This window comes from Penicillium soppii (assembly GCF_028829465.1).
Source record: "Penicillium soppii strain IBT 18220 chromosome Unknown utg000007l, whole genome shotgun sequence".
Taxonomy (NCBI): domain Eukaryota; kingdom Fungi; phylum Ascomycota; class Eurotiomycetes; order Eurotiales; family Aspergillaceae; genus Penicillium; species Penicillium soppii.
In genome coordinates this window covers 3,050,470-3,070,702 of record NW_026643237.1, presented here as the reverse complement: position 1 = coordinate 3,070,702, position 20,233 = coordinate 3,050,470, and the positions used below count along the sequence as shown (strand labels likewise).

The 20,233-nt window shown below is 49.0% G+C and overlaps 9 protein-coding genes across 9 annotated transcripts; 5 read left to right on the top strand and 4 right to left on the bottom strand.

Moving 5' to 3' along the window:
- Positions 1–42: 42 nt before the first annotated feature.
- On the bottom strand, positions 43–2,814 carry N7529_010426 (ATP-binding protein; the record flags this gene model as incomplete). The annotated part of the gene is made up of 2 exons (XM_057245953.1): positions 43–1,056; positions 1,117–2,814. 2 exons carry the CDS (start codon positions 2,812–2,814, stop codon positions 43–45), a joined length of 2,712 nt encoding a protein of 903 aa, XP_057094216.1.
- Positions 2,815–3,278: 464 nt separating this feature from the next.
- N7529_010425 (uncharacterized protein) lies at positions 3,279–6,365 on the top strand (the record flags this gene model as incomplete). Its single annotated transcript, XM_057245952.1, has 3 exons — positions 3,279–3,507; positions 3,558–5,452; positions 5,505–6,365. 3 exons carry the CDS (start codon positions 3,279–3,281, stop codon positions 6,363–6,365), a joined length of 2,985 nt encoding a protein of 994 aa, XP_057094215.1.
- Positions 6,366–6,976: 611 nt separating this feature from the next.
- On the bottom strand, positions 6,977–10,312 carry N7529_010424 (DUF3591 domain-containing protein; the record flags this gene model as incomplete). The annotated part of the gene is made up of 1 exon (XM_057245951.1): positions 6,977–10,312. The coding sequence occupies one exon, from the start codon at positions 10,310–10,312 to the stop codon at positions 6,977–6,979; it is 3,336 nt and encodes a 1,111-aa protein (XP_057094214.1).
- A 464-nt stretch (positions 10,313–10,776) lies between these two features.
- On the bottom strand, positions 10,777–11,644 carry N7529_010423 (RNA methyltransferase; the record flags this gene model as incomplete). Its single annotated transcript, XM_057245950.1, has 4 exons — positions 10,777–11,021; positions 11,068–11,344; positions 11,429–11,519; positions 11,568–11,644. 4 exons carry the CDS (start codon positions 11,642–11,644, stop codon positions 10,777–10,779), a joined length of 690 nt encoding a protein of 229 aa, XP_057094213.1.
- Positions 11,645–11,820: 176 nt separating this feature from the next.
- N7529_010422 (uncharacterized protein) lies at positions 11,821–12,992 on the top strand (the record flags this gene model as incomplete). Its single annotated transcript, XM_057245949.1, has 3 exons — positions 11,821–11,994; positions 12,045–12,134; positions 12,192–12,992. The coding sequence occupies 3 exons, from the start codon at positions 11,821–11,823 to the stop codon at positions 12,990–12,992; spliced, it is 1,065 nt and encodes a 354-aa protein (XP_057094212.1).
- Positions 12,993–13,344: 352 nt separating this feature from the next.
- On the bottom strand, positions 13,345–14,285 carry N7529_010421 (MICOS complex subunit MIC26/MIC27; the record flags this gene model as incomplete). The annotated part of the gene is made up of 3 exons (XM_057245948.1): positions 13,345–14,001; positions 14,080–14,172; positions 14,259–14,285. 3 exons carry the CDS (start codon positions 14,283–14,285, stop codon positions 13,345–13,347), a joined length of 777 nt encoding a protein of 258 aa, XP_057094211.1.
- A 225-nt stretch (positions 14,286–14,510) lies between these two features.
- On the top strand, positions 14,511–16,898 carry N7529_010420 (mitochondrial intermediate peptidase; the record flags this gene model as incomplete). The annotated part of the gene is made up of 1 exon (XM_057245947.1): positions 14,511–16,898. The coding sequence occupies one exon, from the start codon at positions 14,511–14,513 to the stop codon at positions 16,896–16,898; it is 2,388 nt and encodes a 795-aa protein (XP_057094210.1).
- Positions 16,899–17,995: 1,097 nt separating this feature from the next.
- Positions 17,996–18,904, top strand: N7529_010419 (uncharacterized protein; the record flags this gene model as incomplete). Its single annotated transcript, XM_057245946.1, has 1 exon — positions 17,996–18,904. One exon carries the CDS (start codon positions 17,996–17,998, stop codon positions 18,902–18,904), a length of 909 nt encoding a protein of 302 aa, XP_057094209.1.
- A 595-nt stretch (positions 18,905–19,499) lies between these two features.
- Positions 19,500–19,785, top strand: N7529_010418 (uncharacterized protein; the record flags this gene model as incomplete). Its single annotated transcript, XM_057245945.1, has 2 exons — positions 19,500–19,611; positions 19,694–19,785. 2 exons carry the CDS (start codon positions 19,500–19,502, stop codon positions 19,783–19,785), a joined length of 204 nt encoding a protein of 67 aa, XP_057094208.1.
- Positions 19,786–20,233: the final 448 nt, after the last annotated feature.

The window sequence follows — 20,233 nt, the reverse complement described above, 5'->3', positions numbered from 1 at the left end:
CTTTTCCCCCCTATGCAGTCTCATATTTGACTTCAGTGGCGCTCAACCCTGTGTGTGTGGACTGCGATGAATGTTCTCGAGATAATCTTCAAACCGCGCAGAGACCTCAATGACATCCTTGAGGTGCTCATAGGTGAGAAGTTCATTCTTCCACTTTGCGTACTGACGAGAGGTGGTCATGGCATTCCGGATTTGACGACCATTCAATTTCTCCTTCTTCAGCACGTCCAAACTTCCTCTCAGATTCTCATAAGAAATGGATTCCTCGTCAAACTCATCCAGTCGCTCGATGAAAGTCTTCCAGATTAGTCGCCTCTGCTCCTCTCGAAGTGGGGGGTAATGCAATGCGAGCTGAATCCGAGACTTAAATGCATCATCGAAGGTGCCCACCCGGTTCGTAGTCAGAATCAAAATCCCCTCAAAATATTCCACCACGCGCAAGAATGCCGATACGAGCGCGTTGCGATTCAAATCTTCTAGGCCGCGCTGCTCGAGGAATACATCCGCTTCATCGAGTAGGACTACGCAGTTCCAGATCTTGCCCAGGTGTAACACAGATTCGAGATACTTTTCTACCTCTTCAGGCTTAGTGCCTACGTCGCCGCAGGTGACTCGATAGAGGGGGCGTTCGGCTATTTCAGCCACACTCTCCGCAGTAAGAGTTTTTCCAGTGCCTGGACCACCATGCAGGAGTAAGATAAGACCATTGCCTTTGCCAGCAATTAGATCTGCCGAGTAATCGGGCTCAAGGTGGTTTGTGACTAGTGCTTCGATCAAGTACCGGGATTTGGTGTCAATGGCCAGTCTTGAGAAGGCATCTTTGTTCCACACGACATCGACAATGCGATCCACGGCAAGGTCGAACCACTTCTTGCGCCGAAGATTGAATCCAAGCACTCTTGGAGGCATTAGCAGGGTGAATAGTTTGTCGGGTGGTTGCTCGCTGGCCATGGCTCTACTGTCAAGTGCACTTCCGGGGACAAGAGGCACCGGAGGGTTCTGAGACGCGTGCAGTCTTTTGTATGTCTTCATGTCAATGATGTATCGGTCGTTGGTCTGTTTTTGGTAATTAGTTCAAGTCGACCCCTCATGTTGATCACAAAGGTAAACACTTACCACTGTCTGGAAGTTCTCTTCCTCTGTCGCCTTGTAGGACACATATTGCTGCGTCCGGAATTTCCAGAAGATCTTTCCACGATTCTCAAGCTTTAGGACAAGAGCGGGCGAGGCATACCTGATAGGGAAGACGGCCAAGTCTGTGATAGTGACCTCTTTGTCACACTCAATATCAGGTAGAATGAAGCCGGAGTCATTGATCGGATGTTCCACCCTCTGAGACCGCTTTTTGTCTTTGGGGCGCTTTGGTTCTGGCATTTGGAACTCGAGAAGCTGGTGCGATTTGTGAAATTGTCCATCAAATTGCCAGGTTTGGGCCAGAATTGTCCACGTAGAAGCATTCTTGGTATTATGGGTTTGGACGCCTTTGGCCGGCCAATCTGTTGCTACATAGCCTGTGTGCTCATTGTATTTGGTGGAGACCAAGACCTCATCAGGCCTGAAGAGGTACTGGACAAATTCCGGGCAAATCTTGCCTCTCTTCAGAAGAGAATCAGCCGCTGCGTATTCCGCGCTCCGAGTTTCTTGAACATAATTCAAGAGAAGATCCATTTGGGTTTGCATCTCGGAGGTTAATCCTCGCCTGAGTTCTGCTTCTTTAGATCCTCGGTTGTGGTAGATAAAGAGGTATGGCGACTGAACCTCTCCCGTCTGTTCATAGTCTTCCCTCATAGATTGAAATTCTTCGCCACCAAGGAACCCCTGAACGACCTCCTTGAGGTCATCAGAAACTGGATAAATAGTTTCGCTGAAGGGCTCTGGCTTTCCATACTTCGTGTTGTGTGACTGGCGCGCAATGTGCCGTTTGAAGTTGCGGAACACAACGAAAGAAATATCTTGATTCAGAGCCAAGTAAAGCTCGAAGTTGGTCAAAGGATCATTACAACGTAGGTTCGGTGCCCCCATGCTTCTTTGGTAGACCTCAGGAGGGTCAGTGAAGATCCCCATCCATCCTGTTCGGGGCCTGCGTCTGAATATGCGCCGGGGGTTGGGTTGTTCATCACCGCTGTCCACGCTGTAGTAGTCGTCGTTTGGATACGTTTCGTCTTTTTCGATCCTGTAGAGGATTTGATACTTTGAGGCTTTGGTCGCGACTGGTCTTCCTTCCAGCTGCCGGACCTTTTCTTGGAGGGCTGTAATTTGGGCTTTGAGATCATTTGCTTCTGAAAAAGAAACTGTCTCTTGGGTGGAAGAGGGTGTCCACACTTTTTGACCTGAAGCATTCGAATGATACGAATTCCTTGTGTTTGGAGTCGCGCTAGTAGCTTGATAAGGCTGGGTTGATCGGTGAAGCATCGGTTGAGGGAATTGATAGGGCCCAGAACTTGACACAAGGGGCGATAGTCTTGGTAGCATGGGAGGGGATTCAATATAGCTGGAAACACCAGGCTGGGCCGTAATTGGCACTCCACTCTCTATTTTGCTGGGCTCCATCATCTTTCGTCGTTGGTTCTGCTGTTCTAGCAGCATCAGCTGGAACGAGTAATCGGTATTGTTTTGAGCCTCTTGTCTAGTTCTAGGGTTGGGGATATAGGATAGTTGAGGACGAGGGGACGCAACGTATTCCTCAAATGCAGGAAATTTTGGGAATAATGGTCCTACCGAGCCACCTTTACTCAGGTCCTCAGAGATGGTACTGGTGTTATACAGCTCGTCGCGATCATCATGAGAACGAGGTAGATTGGGGTTAGGGAACATTACAGAATGGTCGAAGCAAATCGAAGTCGTAAATGGTCCTCAAGATATTAACATTAGAAAAAAAGGAAACAAAACAAAGAAAGAAAAGAAGAAGACATCAATCATGTGGTTGCCCCGCGTCAGATTTCAAGCCTCAGTCATGTGCAAATTAATGTAAGCCTACATACAAACATAGGTTTGTATGTATGTACCTAACATGTGTCATCCAGCAGTACACCCATGATCACTTGTATCCAGAACCAACTAAATATACAAATCCATGGATGTGCCATTCTAAATACACCTGATCATGCAGATTTCTATCCGTGACAACTATATGTACTGAGTAGTACTTTCCCTTGGAGGTGACTTCCAGCCCTAACAAATGACGTATTCGTACAGTTTCTCGCAATATTGCTCTCTTCATACCACTAATATCATATCGTTAAGCTGTCTGCTTATAATCCATTCTTTGAGGCGAGAATATGACTTCTCGTAGGAAGGATACCCGACAAAGTCGTTTCAATCTCTGGGTTCCAGCCAAAGTTGTCGTCTCTGAAAAGCCAGATAGTTCTCCAGCTGAATCTGGCACATCAGAAAACCCAACTTCAGACTCAATCATTCCTGAGTCAGGAAGGAGTCGACTTAGGCTTCGTCTAACCCGAAGTGGATCTAAAATTCTGGTCTTGTTGGGATTGCGTGGCTCGTCGAAAGGTGAGTAGTCGTGTCCTTGCCTGGGTGTTGGTGCTTATTTTCTCCTGCAGGTAACAAACAGTCGACTGTTGATACCGAATGCTCCAAATCTGTCCAGACAGGTGATGAGAATATACATCCGCCATCTCCTTCCTCCGGGGGCAACAATGGCGACGGTAGTCCTGGGTATCTAACTGCAGTCGATTCCCCGCAGAGTGAACCACTGCCTGCCACTCCTTCATTTAATACTCCCATTGAGAGCGCAGAAACGTCGTCCGAGCCCCTTCCAGATTTGCGACAGTCGCCCGAGAGTCGGGGGGAACCAGCAGTTGATGAGTTCCCGCAACAGAATCCCGCAAGTGAAGACCGACCGCTGCCTGTCGCCCAACAACCGAGCCTAACAAATTCAAAATTCGTCGACCGCTTCTCGCATAAAATCTCGCTGGCTTTTGGTCAGTCTACTGTCATTCATCACGCTCATCGTTGTTCCAGACCAAGTATTCTTCGTGTCAATTCACCAGTGTTGGAAGAACTCAGCAAACAAGGCGATTGTGCTAATGATAGCTCGGGCCCTTCAACCACTCCCAGCAGCGTCAGCTCTCCTATCGGTGGTCAATCATCACCCCTAACTCCATTGACAACCGGCTTGACTTTCTCTTCATCGGACAAGTCCAAGCTATGTGATGAAGATGGGCAAAAATCCGCAGGAGCGTATTGGCCCTCTCTTTCCAATATTGAAAACACTACGGACGCTTTCTCGGACGCAGCAGAACCCGAAGTTTTGCCATCAATCAAAACGGTGGAGGCAACGTCGGTTGCAAAGGTTTACCTGGAACTGTACTTCAATTCCATTTTTCAGAACAAAGACCTACGCCAGCAACGCCAGCTAGAGCTAGAACAACACATCTATTCATTTGAGCTCACTGCAGAGGAGTGCTCGATGACAAGGCACAACTGGATCTTGCGGGAGAATGATTATCTGCGAAAATGTCGTGCTCTCAAGTCAAATCGATGTTATATGCAAAGCGAAGAAACAATCTCCATCGCTGGGTACAAGGCCGTTAAGGTACTGGGGAAAGGTAGTTTTGGTGTTGTACGCCTTGTTCGAAAGAGTGATTTGAAGGATATCAATGATGAGAATCCTCTAGCCGTGAATGAAAACAGTTTCCATGCCAGGTCGAATCCTCTGGGGGTCTTAAAGTCTGCTGTGGAGGGAGCCAAACAGAGTCGTCGAAGATATATGACAGGCAAAAGAAAAGAGGTATACGCCATGAAAGTTATCAAAAAGGCAGAGATGATTCGCAATTGTCAAGAAGGTCATATCCGTGCGGAAAGAGACTTCCTTGTTGCTTCTGAACGTTCTCGGTGGGTTGTTCCTCTGATCGCCAGCTTTCAAGACACCAACCACTTGTATCTTGTGATGGATTACATGGTTGGTGGTGACTTTCTGGGGCTATTAATTCGCAGGGACACCCTCCGCGAGGACTGGGCACGTTTTTATGTCGCCGAAATGATATTGTGTATTGAGGAGGCGCATCGACTCCTTTGGATCCATCGTGATGTCAAGCCTGACAACTTTCTCATCTCTGCCTCGGGCCACTTGAAAATCTCCGACTTTGGTCTGGCCTTCAATGGACATTGGTCTCATGACCAAGCCTATTACAACAGTCATCGCTACTCTTTGATAGAAAAGCTCGGTATTGATGTGAAGGGTGATGCTGAGGATCAAAAAGAAGATGCCGAGGAGAAAGAGCTCGCGCCTGAAGTCAAATTACATAGTACGGATGACCACATTCTTCAGCAGCCTCCTTCGACTGGCTTGCTGAATTGGCGAGACAACAAAGGGAGACGCAGATTTGCTAAAAGTGTTGTTGGGACCAGTCAGTATATGGCCCCTGAGGTTATTCGAGGTGAGATGTACGATGGGCGATGCGACTGGTGGAGCTTAGGTATCATTCTATACGAGGTAAGGTTGTTTTAGTCTCCTTCTGCAAATGCAATATCTCATGTCACTGCAGTGCCTCTACGGATTCACTCCCTTTGCCTGTGAAAACAGACATGATACCAAGATCAAGATACTTGTGAGTGATTCTTGTGCTTGGGTTGCGGTTTCAGTTCTGACGATTTTGCAGCAACATAACCGTACTCTGCAGTTTCCTAGGGAAAGATTATCTGAAAAAATGATCTCCATGGATGCTATAGACCTCATCACGAGGATTCTTCAAGAGCGCGAATATCGTCTGTGTTCCCCAAAGTACCAATCCAATGACATACTCAATGGACGTCCTGTCTCAACACAAATGTTATACTCTATGGACGCGCGGTACAGAAACATTGCGAGCTACTGCGTGTACGCCAATGACGCAACCGACATCAAGATCCACCCTTTCTTTAGAGGCATCCGATGGCAAGAGCTCCATTTGTGCCAGCCACCTTTCGTACCTAGAGTCAAGAACTGGGAAGACACCAGATATTTCGATGACTGGAAGTTGCTCGGTAATGTTGCCGAACTTCCTGCCGCTAGCAACTCGGAAGAAATCACGCATTGTCCGGACCAAGATCTTGAAGATATTGTCCCTGATGCTCAACAGCCGCGCTTACCGGAGGAGCCTGTCGTTGAGCCTCAGACTGCCGGAGACAATGCAGATGCAGCACCGGAATACTCAAACGCCACCGATAAGAAAAAGGAGAAAAAGCGTCCCCGTGACAAGATCCTACGCGATAAGCAGATGAGCAAGACGGTCATGGATATTCGCAAAAAGGGTGCGTTTCTTGGATATACATATCGACGACCTAATGAGATTGCTTTGGCGTTCAGTACAGAACGAGGCCGTCAAAGGCACGCCAGAGGCCAGTTATCAGGTCTATATGGATCATGAATTCGATGATACCTGCCCCCTTGGCTTTGGAAACAGTTGGCTGCTAGTGAGTGTATGCCACTTAGATCACAAACCACCATCCGTCTGGTGACTTGAAGTTATCCATATAGCCCCTCTTTCTTATTGGCTTCATTCCTCTCCAATGGCCATCCACCTTCTTTGAAACTACTGTCTCTACGCTACTCTCCCTTTCATATATCTTTAAAAATGAATATATACCCTAGTTTATCTTTCTTGTCAGTTTCTATTACTGTAATAATAACTCAATTTAGGTGTAGCAGGTCTTCGGCGAAGATTTACAGTCCTCTTCAAGCACAAGACAGCTCAATGATTACCGGACTTGTCCTATTATGCACAAGAAACAGAGATTATCATCATGGAGTTCAATTGCATGCTATGTATGATACTTCATCGAAGTCGAAAGAATGAGTCAAAGCGAGAATGTCACGAATCCCGTGGACAGCATGGCCATTCACCGTATCTGGTATCAAATTACATCAGGCATCAACGCCGGGTATCGGGAAACAAATTTAGACAGGCAGTCAAGTTTTGGTAGGGGTATCAAGTTCAGTAGATGGAAATGAATGTAGTCGGGAAAAAGCAAGCTGAGCTCAGAGAACCGGGGCACTCATGGAGAAAGCCGAGTCCGTGACGCGGTCCTCAGGCTTCATAGTACCATTAAGCAAGGGACAGAGCTTCTTGTTCGTTTTGATGTGTCCGACTTGGCCGCAGTTCGCGCACTTGCGCTGGGTACCAGCGGGCTTGCCATCTGGATCGCCGGCCCGAGGAATGCCCTTTTGTTTTTCGCGGGCGAAGCGGCGCTCCTTGTTTCGGTTGAGGCGGCTGAGCTCGGCTTCGATGAGCTTTCTGTTGCGGGCGTCAACCTCGGCGTCGCCGGTCGGCTGGAGGGATTCCAATTTGGTGTGCATGGCTTCGTGGGTGTGTCGGTGCTGGATGTAATGTCTGATGACGCGGGGGTCCCAGACGAGCTGCTCCCGTTCCACAATTTCGCCGTTGTCGGCCTTGACTTGGCGAGTGATGCGCAGTACCTTGCCGCGCTGGCTGTTGAAACTCATTTTGCTGAACTGACTGGTTGTCTCGTCATCGCGGCGGTATGGGCCAGGCGTTGGTGCTTCAGATCGCGGTGTCGGCTTGTTGAATTGCTCTTGGTAATCGTCTTCTTGATCGACATCGCTCTCCTGATCGGAATGCTCAATGGTGGAAGATAGGCTTTCTTTTTGGGCGTCCCAGATTCGGCGGATGGAGGTTTCGTATGATTTTTGCTGCCGGGCAACGTTGTAGCTGTGACCTCCGAGTTCTTTCAATCGCTGCGCGTCGAGTTTGTCCTCAACACTTTCACCAATCGCCTTGAATCCACCTTTCATGCTTGTCTTGATGAAATTGTAACCCTCGCCACGGCCGGTGGGGTCTCCTTCGCCATGGAGTTTCAGCATGGCCTTGCCTTGGGAGGCCAGCAAAAAGTTGCGGGTCGCTTTCCACGGGGCCATCTGCTGTTCAAAGCTTTCAAATTCTTCGTCTTCTTCGTTTTCGTTCTCGGCATCATTACCATAACCAGTATCGTGGAGGTGTTGTTGTCCAATCTGCATGGACTCCAAAAGACAAACATCCTCGGGTTGGACCCATGAACGAATTGTGTCTTGATCCGGGAGCGTCGGGTCCAGTGGCTTCCAGTATTTGGTATCCTTGTCATGCTGCAAGAAGTCCTTGACCTTCTGTCGGTTTTGCATATCTGTAGTGTTTGGGATATGAGCCGTGACGTCGCTGATGGCAAGGCGCTCATCCGGGCTCTTTTTCAAGAGACGGTAAACAAGCATTTTCATGCGGTTCTTTGCAACAGTGGTCACCTTGCGTGAGTGTGGACCAGGAATGTCAACCGATGGGAACTGTTGTCCGGCAACGTAGAAATTCTCGATATTGCGCACGAAATAGGTACTTCCTTTTTCGCCAGTGGTGCTGCGTACCACAAGAAAGTCCGTTGGTTTGGACTGATGCGGGAATAGTGGTGCTCGGTACATGGAATTTGAAATGGCGGGGGAAATTTCGCCAGGGTCAACGTGGCCGAAAATTGAATATGGACTCTTGTCTTGGGGTAGTAGAACGGCTGTTTCGCCGATCTCTGCTCTTGGGCGAGTTGGGTCGTCAATATTCTTTCGACGGTAGTAATTGATGAAACGGTTGCACATTCCAAAGTTTGCCAGTGTCATAGGGACCTCTTCAGAGTATTCCACCAGCAAAACGCTGGAGTTGTCTCCCATGGACAACGACTGAGTAGAATCATAGACACTTTTCGCGTCTTTGCCGCGTTGGTGTTTGCGTTTGATGTGGGCGGGGTTCTTGAACCAAGATGTTTGTCCGGGACGGAAAGCCATAGCAGGTCGATGGAAAGATCTAGCTTCAGCCTTAGACAGCTCGGTCTTGTAGTAAGGCCACTGTAAACGCAGGGCTGGGAGGCCGTGCTCAAGCGTCACGTTGCCAAGAGTACTGCGGATCTTGTTCTGGTGGTTTTGCTTGAGCATGTCATATGCTTGATCGTTTGAAATATTGTAGCGCTGGGTAAGACGGCGGGTTAAATTCAAATCCACCTCATCTCTGGTACGAGGCGCCGCGTGCTTGGGCTTGTTGGCGACTGCATCTGCTCTTAATTCGTCGACAAGAATGTTAGGGTCGTTTAGGTCGATTGTGACTCTCTTTGCGATTTTCGCCGTTGCCTGTTCGGGATCATCTAACAATGGGATGTCGATATGTGACAGAGCAATGACATCCATTGGAGTCGGTCCAGTTCTGCGCTTTTTAACCGGGGCCTCGGTATCCATGAACCAGTCTTCGTCTGCATCAAAAAGGCCATCCTTGTCCTGTGCCAGTGGCTGGTCATCCGCATCTGTGACAGGAAAATCGTCTTTGACTTCCCAATCCACGCAAATTGTTCGAAGATCTTGCATGGTGAAGCCACCAGGCAGTAACTCGTCACCGTCCAAATCACCATCACCCATATCAATATCTTCGTTTGTATCTTCTTTTTCTTCCTCGCGAGGTGTTTGAGAGATCATCACATAGCCAAGAGATTCATGTTCCAGGCCACGCTTTAGGGGTTGACCGGTTCTGAATGTACGCTCTTGATCGGGAGCCAGTTCGATGTTCACTTTCGTCGGCTCGACGCTCTTTGGCGGTTTCGGTGGCTGTTTCCCAAGGAAGATGGCTCGTTTGTGTGGAATCAATTCCAACCAACGTGGAAGGGTGTTGCGGTCAAATGTAGGGAATAAAGAATGCAAAAGCTCTTCGCGATTCTCTAATTGTGCAGGCGGGTTTTCCGGACCGGACATAGCGAACAACGCCTGCTGGAGTTTCCAAGCGCGAAGCTCGTTAGGGTTCATGCTGTCCGACATGATACTGTCATCGTCCGGGAAGTCATCCTCATCCGCCGGTGTTTCTGGCATCGGTTCGGCGGCTTGCGGAAGGAGCGGAAGTTGAACAGGCTCTGTTGTCAGCGGCATTTCTTCATCTTCGAAAAGGCCCCTGGTAGGGTCCTCCTGTCCAGCAGGAGGCGGCGAAAAAGAATCTTCACCAAAAAGGTCATCAAGGTTGTCATCCTGGGGCTGAGCAACCTCTCCCTGATCGCCGAAGATATCATCCCCGTTTCCGAAAAGAGCAGCATCGTCGGAGCCCAAGTTCGCGAAAGGATCTTGGTCATTATCATCCACTGCAGGCAAAGCCGGAGCTGTGGCGCCCAATACCTCTTCCTCCGGAAGGTCGTCATCTTCAAAATCCTCGTAGTCGATGGCATCGTCGGCTTTTTCGCCAACTTCCAGGTCACGCGCCAAGAAATCTAGAGAGGGGCCGGCGTCCTCGTAACTGTTCAGTTGTCGCATCACATTGTCAAAGTCGGCATCTTCTACGACCTCGGAAGCCTTGGGGGTCGCGTGAGGCATGATTGGCGGTTGTTTTGGTATCGAGTCTGCGAGGTGTGTCGGGAAAGGTAGTCGAATTGATGTAGTCAACGGCTAAAGGGAGGGAAACTCGACGTGAAAGTGGAAAGACTGAGGCGCGAGCCAGAAAGGCGACGCGGGTCAAAACATGCGCATCCAGTTTCCTAATCTGCAAAGAATGATGGTCTTGCAAAATTGCCAGAGAGAGAGGTGCTGTATGAAGCCGATGAGAAAACGACGGAGTTCCAAGGATGCGCGGACGGGATTACGCTAATCCCAAAAAAGTAATCAGCTGTTCAATAGAAATGTGCAAATGTCGAATGGGTCAATAGATTAATTAATGAAGTGATGAAATAAGTCGAATTATAAATCAGACAAAGAAAAAGAGAGGTATTATAAATTAGGCAAATTTAAAAAGGGGAAGAAAGGAAGAAAAAAAGTACATGAACAATAAAAAATAAGAGATGTCATGTCACATTGAAGTCCCCATAGAAAATACACAATGCTTTGCTTGCTCCCTCCATACAATAGTGAATCACCATAGCCTGTTCACCCTCAGGTACCAGTTTTGCCATTTGTTTTAGGTCTGATGTTCTTGGTATGAAGAGAACCATGTGTTTACTGAATACTGAATATTCATCATACAACCTTTGGAGTGAGTATGGTTCCATAGTCTTCAGGTTGAATACCTGATCTGAGCGATATCCCGGGCCTAGGGTGATTAGTCTTGTTCAATATGAAGATGAGAAGAATCGTACCTCCCCATGGTGGACTAGCAAATACTACTGCATAAGGTGCCAGGTCTTTTAATTGGTTTTTGAGGATCTCAAAGCAGTCACCCTCAAACCAAGTAATCTTGTCCTCAACGCCGTAGATTTTGGCATTATGCTTTGCACATTTTAGCACAGCAGGGTTCTTTTCAATTGCATAGATTCGTCGCCATTTTCCGGTCAATGCGAATGCGATCGTGTTTCCACCTGCGCCAGCGAAGGCATCCACTAGAATACTGCGTCCAGCGGGTGCTGACTCGGCCATCTGTGCGGCAATTTTGCTAGATAGCGATGAGCAAAAAGATCACAAATTTCAAATTTCAAATTTCAAGGTCACGAACTTGGCAACTGGTTCTGGCGTGACGCCGAACCAAGCATCATCGGTCAACCATACTCCATCGTCGTACTTGGAAAAGATCCGATAGCGTTGTGCCCAGTAACTGGCATCCAAGTTAGCGCTGAGAATTACAAGATCGCAGAGTGCTTACTTTTGGATGTCCCAAGGGACTTCTTGAAGACTGCTATAATGGTGCACCTCAGGAGGAGCTTCTTCTTCTTCTGCCATGATGCAGTTCAGCGACTAAGTCGAGTTGATTGATTCTCGATAAGTGATAAAGATGGTGACGTTTGCTTTGTTTGCACCGCAATCGGGCCAGCTCATGCCCCGTCAATACAACCTAGCTTTAACTTGTCCAAACTCATTCAATCACTTTGATCTAATTTGTGATTATTCGAGTCAGCATGTTCGGCGCACTAAACCGCTTCATTGGCCGATTGGACGGGGAGCCTGGTCAACAGCCTCGGTCTGGTCCCGGCGACAACGCGTTTGGCTTCCAAGTCCTCCGCAATAAAGACCCAGAGTTGCCTCTGGAGCCGTGGTTTGACTTTATTGTGGGAATCAACGGGCATACAATTGTGAGTCTACACCGTTATTGTGCTTCATTCCATAAACATCGCTGAAACAGACCCAGGAAGACCCAGACCCAAATCTCTTTGCGACAGAGTGTCGGAATTGCGCCGGCGGAAGCTTGACGCTTGAAGTATGGAGCGCAAAGGTAAGAAATACCCTCGCCACTAATAAGCTACCGGGCTGCAGGTTAACTTCGATCCAGGGTCAACGAACACACACTGTCACTCATCCCGTACCACCAACGAACCCCTCGCTTGGCCTCGCATTACAACTTGCTCCTCTTTCATCTACACAAAACATTTGGCATGTCACTGCAGTTCCATCGCCCCTCAGCCCCGCATACAAAGCTGGTTTGCTTCCATACTCAGACTATATCATTGGAACACCCAGCGGGACATTAAGAGGGGAGGCGGCACTTGGAGAGCTAGTTGAAGATCACCTAGGCCGTACGCTGGTTCTGTGGGTTTACAACAGCGAATCCGATGTGGTTCGAGAAGTCAAGCTTATTCCTACAAGGGGCTGGGGCGGCGAAGGTGCTCTCGGTGCAGAACTAGGATACGGTGCTTTGCACCGACTGCCCCTTGGACTCGGGGAAGAAGTGGAGGGTCCAGGAGAGGTTGTTTTCGAAACACGTGAAGATGAAGGTGCCTCAAGCGCTGCTCCAGGAATACCAGCCTTGTCCGGTAACTACTTAGTTCCCGCCAACCTCACATCACCTCCTCCTCTAGCTAGTCAAGGACGAGTTGCTTCTCCGTCACAGAATAGGTCTCCTGCAGGCCGTCGAGCAGGCAGATCACGACCAGGAGCCTCCCCCAACAGGGCCTTTGATGATTACTTTGCCGAGGGCGAAGAGAAAAGTCGAGCACAAGACTATGCACCGTCACGGCATGGCACTCCTCTACCTCCCCCGCCTAAAGCAGGAGTCTTGCCGTCTCATTCGGAATGTCCTGCGCCTCCATCTGTTGCACCAGAGGAGCCTCAGGGGCCTGCACAGGAAGAATGAGTGGTTGAGAGAAATCAGAACTCAATATAATGTAGAGTATGGCGAAATTCGGATCATCGAAATATATTGAGCTTATGCTCGGCCTCGTACCAGAATATTTATCAATCTCTTGACCGGTAACAAAAGAAAATAAGTAAATTGTAAAGTTTGACAATTACAAACCTATGTTGATCGAAAAACAAGCCTATCGTCAACCGTACGCTCTCATAGGGGCCTCGCTCGTATCAAACATGTAATATGACCAAACAATGGAAACAAAAGAAACCAATCCGGTTATGTCTTCGGATCTACGAGTTCTAGGCGTACATATGCAACAAATCAAATCCGCTCTATAGCCCCAACCAGATCAAATTTAGTGGCCCTTGCTGACCAGCTCCTCCAACTTCTTGCGGGTGTCACCGATCTTCTCCTCCATCATCTGGCGCGCCATTCCACTGTGCGCAAGTCCGGTGTACCAGATATGCTCTGCGCGCTCACGAACAGCCAGGTGCTGGTCCGCAAGGGCAGGAACCTTCTTCTCATACTCCCACACCAAATCGCCAACGTTGCGCATAGTCACGGGCAGCAGGCTGTATGCAGCGGCGGTACCGAATGCGAGGGGCGACGCAGTACGGAGGAAGATACCGCGGTTACGCGAGACGATCGAGCCGGCCATGGCGGCTACGACAACGTACACGCCGCCGGGGAGAAGGCGCTCACCGGACTCGGGCGAAGGAGCGAGCGACGCGACGGTGTTGGTGAAGCAATTTTCGATGTTGAGAGCCCGGGAGAGGAACTTGTTGAAGCCCTGCTCTGCGGCAAGGGAGTGTGAGTAGAGGAAGAGGCGAGCTTGTCGGACCTGGGCGGTCAGGATGTCTGTCGGGGTGGGCGAGGATGGGGCTTGTTGCGCAGCGGGTGCGGAAATCAGCTTAGGGGCTTCGATAGCAGCAGGAGCGGCGGGCGCAGCAGGAGCAGCAGCCTTGGAGAGTTCGGGGATATCGGCTGGGAAGTCATCGTAGATAGGTTTCCGCTGTATTAGGGAAGCAGTCGTGTGTCAGATCAAGTGTTTCGGGACGTCAATAAAGTTGGGCACGATTTTTTTGCATACGTTGTCTCGAGGCGCTTCAGCAAATGCTGTCTGCTTGGGATACAGCGCAATGCCTCCCGCGAGGAGAGTGGCTGCGATCGGAGCCACAGCCCGCTAGGAACGAAGTCAGCGTGGAACAGGCATTTGGGGATCAATTGCATCCAACTTAAAGAGAGGCAAACAAAGAAGGGCATCCATACCTGTTGCAACATCGGCCGGAAGGACATCCTGGGGGTGTGGGGGAGAAGGAGTATGAAAGCTGGTAGTGAGGATGAAGCAAAGTCGTGTTGGAGCAAGACGGGAATTCTTCGGCTCGGCGGAACCTCCAAAAAACTCCGTCATTGCCCGTTCTCCTTGACTTTGAATTGTTTCTGTATTGCTTTTCATTAATATAAAGGAATTTATATGGTTATTTCTCATGGTTTTAATCTGTCTTTAATACGGTCTTTACAATGCTTCGCCCTTTGCGACGAACCTGGACATGTCGCAAATGCCTGCACCTGCGGCCCCAGTCACGAGCCTTCGAGAGCGCCGCATCGCCTTCGCCGTCTAGCTCGTTTGATTATATCCCAGCAGACACCAGCGCGCCGAACAAGAAATATGACGACCATACCTTAAGGCGTGTGTTCGACTCCCAGCCATTTTGGAATGAATTCTCGCAACAGCGCACCGCGGCTCCAAGGCGAGCTGGCTTGGTTCAAAACCAATACCTGACAAGTCCTGAAGGCTTCAGAACATTCGCAAATGTCTCGCTACAAAGATGTCAGGCTATCGTTGCAAAGGTACTTGCAGCTTCGACGGTGGAAGAATACAGAGCTCTGGCACGAGACCTTGACCGGCTCAGTGATCTCCTGTGTCGCGTCATTGACCTATCGGACTTTATTCGAACCATTCACCCCGAACCTCGGATACAAGAAGCAGCCACGCAGGCGTGGGCTCTCATGTTTGAGTATATGAACGTATTGAATACGACGACAGGGCTCCATGAACAACTTAACAAAGCCCTGAGCAACCCCGATGTGACATCATACTGGACCGAAGGCGAGAGAATCGTGGCTCAGATCCTGAACAAAGACTTTTCAAACTCTGCAATTCATATGCCACCAAATGTGCGGCAGCGTTTCGTGAATCTGTCGAACGATGTGAGTCAATTGGGTTCGGATTTTATGAACGGCGCGGAGCCCGCGCGGTCCCAGGTGGTCTTTGGCGCGAACAGTCTCCAAGGATTGGATCCCATGGTTGTTTCTAAAATCAAGAGATGGAACAAGAAAGCGCCAGTCCCAACAATGGGAATTGTGCCTCGACTTGCCTTACGCTCAGTGCATGATGAAAACGTTCGCAAGGAGATCTATCTTGCCACTCGTACATCCAGCAAACGCCAAATTCAAAGATTGGAAGAGCTTCTCGTCAAGAGAGCAGAGTTGGCACAGCTTACTGGCTACAACAGCTTTGCACACATGACTCTGGGTGACAAGATGGCTAAGACACCTGAAGCAGTATCGAACTTTTTGACTTCGCTTGTCTCCAGTAACCAAGGGCCAGTCCGTGAAGAACTGTCCAAATTGCAAAATTTGAAGGGGAGCGCTGCCCTACAGCCATGGGACCATGCTTATTACGTTCACAAACGCGTTCTAGAGTATACTCAGGCTCGTCGCTCTCGTCACACGGGTGTCATCAATGAGTTCTTCTCTCTTGGAACAGTTATGCAAGGTCTCTCTCGACTCTTCGACCGTCTATATGGCGTGCGCCTCGTGCCACATGAAGCATCTCCTGGCGAGACCTGGCACCCAGACGTTCGTCGATTGGATGTAGTTGACGAATCGGAAAGACATATTGCAGTCGTCTACTGTGACTTGTTTACCCGACCGAGCAAACACCCAAACCCGGCTCATTTTACTCTGCGTTGTTCCCGCGAGATCTCTGCAGAGGAGATCGCAGAGTGCGCCTCGATGCACCAATCCGCGCACCCCAACGATGGCATGGCCACCGGTGTCGATCCACAGACCAAGACTCTACGCCAGCTGCCCACTATCGCGCTCGTCTGTGATTTCCAGGAACCGCAGGCCAATGGTAGCGGTCAGCCAACTCTGCTGAGCGAGCAGAGCGTTCGAACTCTATTCCACGAGATGGGTCATGCAGTCCACTCGATCCTCGGCCAGACGCCTCTCCAATCCATATCCGGGACTCGGTGCGCCACGGACTTCGCCGAATTGCCCTCCGTGTTGATGGAGAGTTTCGCGACAGCGCCGGAGGTACTCTCTTTGTACGCTCGTCACTGGAAAACCGACGAGCCTCTATCAGAAAGTATGATGCAGAGCATGGAGCTTGATCGCACTGCACACGGATCTATCTACGGCGCTGTTGAGAACGAGGCCCAAATTCTTATGGCGCTCGTCGACCAGGCATACCACTCCATTCCAGCTGAAATCAGCTCAGCCGGTATTGACTCTACCGCAATCTATCATCGCGTCTTCTCTCAACACTCCAGCCTTCCCGATCCCAATAACATTCAGCCTCCTACCTCGTGGCAAGGCTTCTTCGGTCACTTGTATGGCTATGGTGCTACGTACTACAGTTATATCTTTGACCGCGCAATTGCAAATAAACTCTGGCAGGACGTCTTCCAATCCGGCCAGGCGGCCACTGATCGCGCCGCTGGTGAGCGATACAAAAACGAAGTTCTTCGCTGGGGAGGTGGCCGCAACGGATGGCAATGTGTGGCTGGCGTTCTGGGAAGCAGCAACCCCTCCAACACCGATGGGCGTCTGGCAGAAGGCGGCGATGAAGCCATGCGCGAGGTAGGTCGCTGGGGCCTCGGGCGCGAAGGCGTTTCTGCATAATCTGACCGTGTATTTCTATTCGATGCTTTCTGATCATGTACACTCTATACCTTATCAGTTCTTGTAAATAAAATCGGTTCATGATTTGATTCGGTCTTCTTGTGATCTATTAATTAAACTCTTGTGGCTTCGACCGGACTCACCGTATACAACAAGTCTCGGACCCTAATACGTCTGCGGGCAGGGATTATGACTACACACGTGATTCCACAATTTGGGAATGGCCAATGGAGGACCGTGAAGCGAAGTCTAGTGATCTCCCGTGCGCATTGGGTGCATGTCTGAGACTAGGCACCTGGCAGACTGCTAAGTCGCGCCACCGTTAATGGCGGGGTGACTACGGAGTAGAATGTCTCACTGCCCCTTTGTTTATGTCTCTTGTCGGATTAGACTGACCAACCCGTTTATTACTCTGTAAAGTCTAAGAAAATTATTCAAAATTAAAGGATCTACAATGTGTGACTATATGTATACGTTGTAGGCAGAAGTATAAAAGCCTCAATACTATCCGGCGACAACCCAACCGCAAATCACCACCGTCTGCACGACCGGGGTTGCCTCTGACGTACCTACTACAAAGACCGTGCATGGTGGCTTGCTGTAGCGGTACCCCGATACCCCCCGATGATACAAACGGGAAAAGCGTGAACTGGTCTCAGTCTTTGCGATAGGACGACAAGGAAAGGCACATGCTCTTTCTTTGTATGTTAAATTAATAGTTTGTAGGGTGGTATGCCGAAGACCCTTGTGATGAAACATCTTTATAGAAGAGCTTGCCCGACCTGGAGGATATAGATCTTAAGAATTTAAATGTGGGCTTGCGCATTTAGGCCCTTATCTCCAAGTACGTGCAATCATCCTTGTTTTTGTACCTCCAATGTATGGAGTACTTCGAATATATTTATTTCGGTAAATTTCAGCGTTATCTTTACTTATTGTAATGCAGGTTTCATTTCAACCCCGACGAGCTTTCGTTTGCTAGATCTGTGGTGAATGCCCTATATATTCTCAATCAGCCCCCACGGTCTTGCCCTCTGCCTTGACCCACGATCTACTCGTGTGATCTGCTTGTGTGACATCATATTCACTCTTCCAAAATGCCCGTCGTCCTCATTGTCAATGACAATGCTTCCTTTGCTTCAAGTGATACATTCTCAACACAGCATTCGACAGAGAAACCGCGACGCCAATTAAGTCGACGAAACACAGTTTCCCAGCTCACAAGAAAGGTATCTAAACGGATATCTCAGTCGATTCTTGGAGGGGTCACGCAGCATGAACTGAGTGAAAAAAATCTGAAAAGCCTAGATTGCGCGCCTGCTTTGGATCCACACAGTCCACACTCACCAGATCATCAATTCCATCATGTCACATTGTACGACCCTATTCGTGAAGACATCGAGGAGGAATGCCCCAGTATCAATGTGGAAGCGCAAAGAGAAGCACGGCTCTACGACTCCTACGCTGCCTTCTGTGAGAAGTTCACGATGTCTGGGACAACAACAAGAATGAGCCGGCAATTTGACCTGTCTATGGGAACCGACAGGGAGGAAAACAACGCGCCCCCTCAAACAGAACCGACGCCCAAGGACAACGGGACGTTAGAGTCCCTGCATTCACCTACATATATGTATCCTGAGTACATAACGGTCTATTCAGAGCCTGGGCCTACCTCAGTCGCATTTCCAATATCATGTTCCCCTACCAATCGAGACACGCCCACATTCCAATCGACAGGTCTCAAGGGAAAGTCTCACGAATGTTCACGACCAGATACTCCAATCTACGAAGACAAACTCACCAAACAAAATCCAATGCACGAGACAGCCCGCCTCAGTTATCCCCGCCCACCGCCTCAGATCATCACGCCAGATGTCTACATGAACATGCAGCGTGAAGAACGCGAGCGCAAAGCCGCTCGACGCCAAAGACTCCTGAATCCATTTCGCTCGTGGTTTCTGAACAGTCGAACCTCGTGGACGCAGAGGTATGAAGTTGTCGAATAACGGATCCCGCTGTCAGGCGAAGATTAAAGCAGGCCTGAAACGAATTGTTTTGAATCCATCCGCTGTATTTTAAATTCTTGAACATTACCTTAATTAACCCATTTTATACTTGCTTCTTTCTACTCTTTGCTTTTTGCGTTGAAACATTGTCAGCATGTTAAAATTACCTTGGCCTGCATGCATCGCATACCTTTCAGTAACAGGCTTCAACACCATGCGCTCCAATTTCGAATTAGCGATGTTGGTGATTTATTTGTGCGTGTGATGTGACCCGGCGATACTTACGATCGTATTACTTAGAACGTGACAGAGGTATTCCGCCTGCTGCAAATATAATGACTCCTCGATAAGCTTGAGTCTTTTAGGCGATGAGAGTCCATACTCAATGGCTCTTTAGCTATCAATCTAAATCCAGGTTTTTGTGTTAGCAGACGTGTCTCAGTAAAAGGAACGTGTGCACTTCGAGTCATCAGTGCGTTTCATGCGGGGGCTCAGTTACGCCACCAAGTATAAGCAGAGCCGTGGTTCGCTTTTCACTAATCTCACTCCTCTAACAATCTGAACATCTCAAATCATATAATTGATTATATTTACAATGTCGGGGTCTGAAACCAACATGAAATCATATGATGGCAGTTGCCACTGTGGCCAGGTTAGCTACACGGTGAAGCTCCCTGGGCCTATAGAGGAGCAGACCGTGAATACATGTAACTGTACAGATTTCCTCTCGGTAGATAGACGGGCGAAGTTGAAGATGAAACCACAGCGCTAAAAACTATTCTAATGCAGGCTCCATCTGTAGCATCAACGGCTATATCCTGGTTTATACTAAAACGCCTTACGTGACTTTCCACAACAAAGACGATGCTGTCAAGGTTTGAACTATTTTCTTCGCCTTTCTCGGGTATTTTTAGGACAGTCTTTTTATCTGACAAGTCGATATAGGAGTACTGTTTCGGTACTATGAATTATCCCCATGGCTTCTGTCCCAACTGCGGAACTAGTGTGTATGCTCGAGCAATAGATGGCGAATGGGGTGGTATGTTCGCTATCAACGTAGGGAGATCTCGAGTTCCCAGTATTTCTCATACTAATCGGAACATAGGGACGCACACTGAAAGATGTCGATATCAGCTCATTGGACATCAAGCCGCTGGATGGGAAAAACAAGGCCTGAACGGCGATGCGTCGACGAATTCGGGAGGATCATGCATGCATGCCCTTGTTCCTTACACATTTGACGCACGTGAGCGTATGCAAAGGCTGCCTTTGGGGCTGGCGATGGTAAAAAATATTGGGCTTTGCTCTTGGATAGCCGTATTCCAGGTT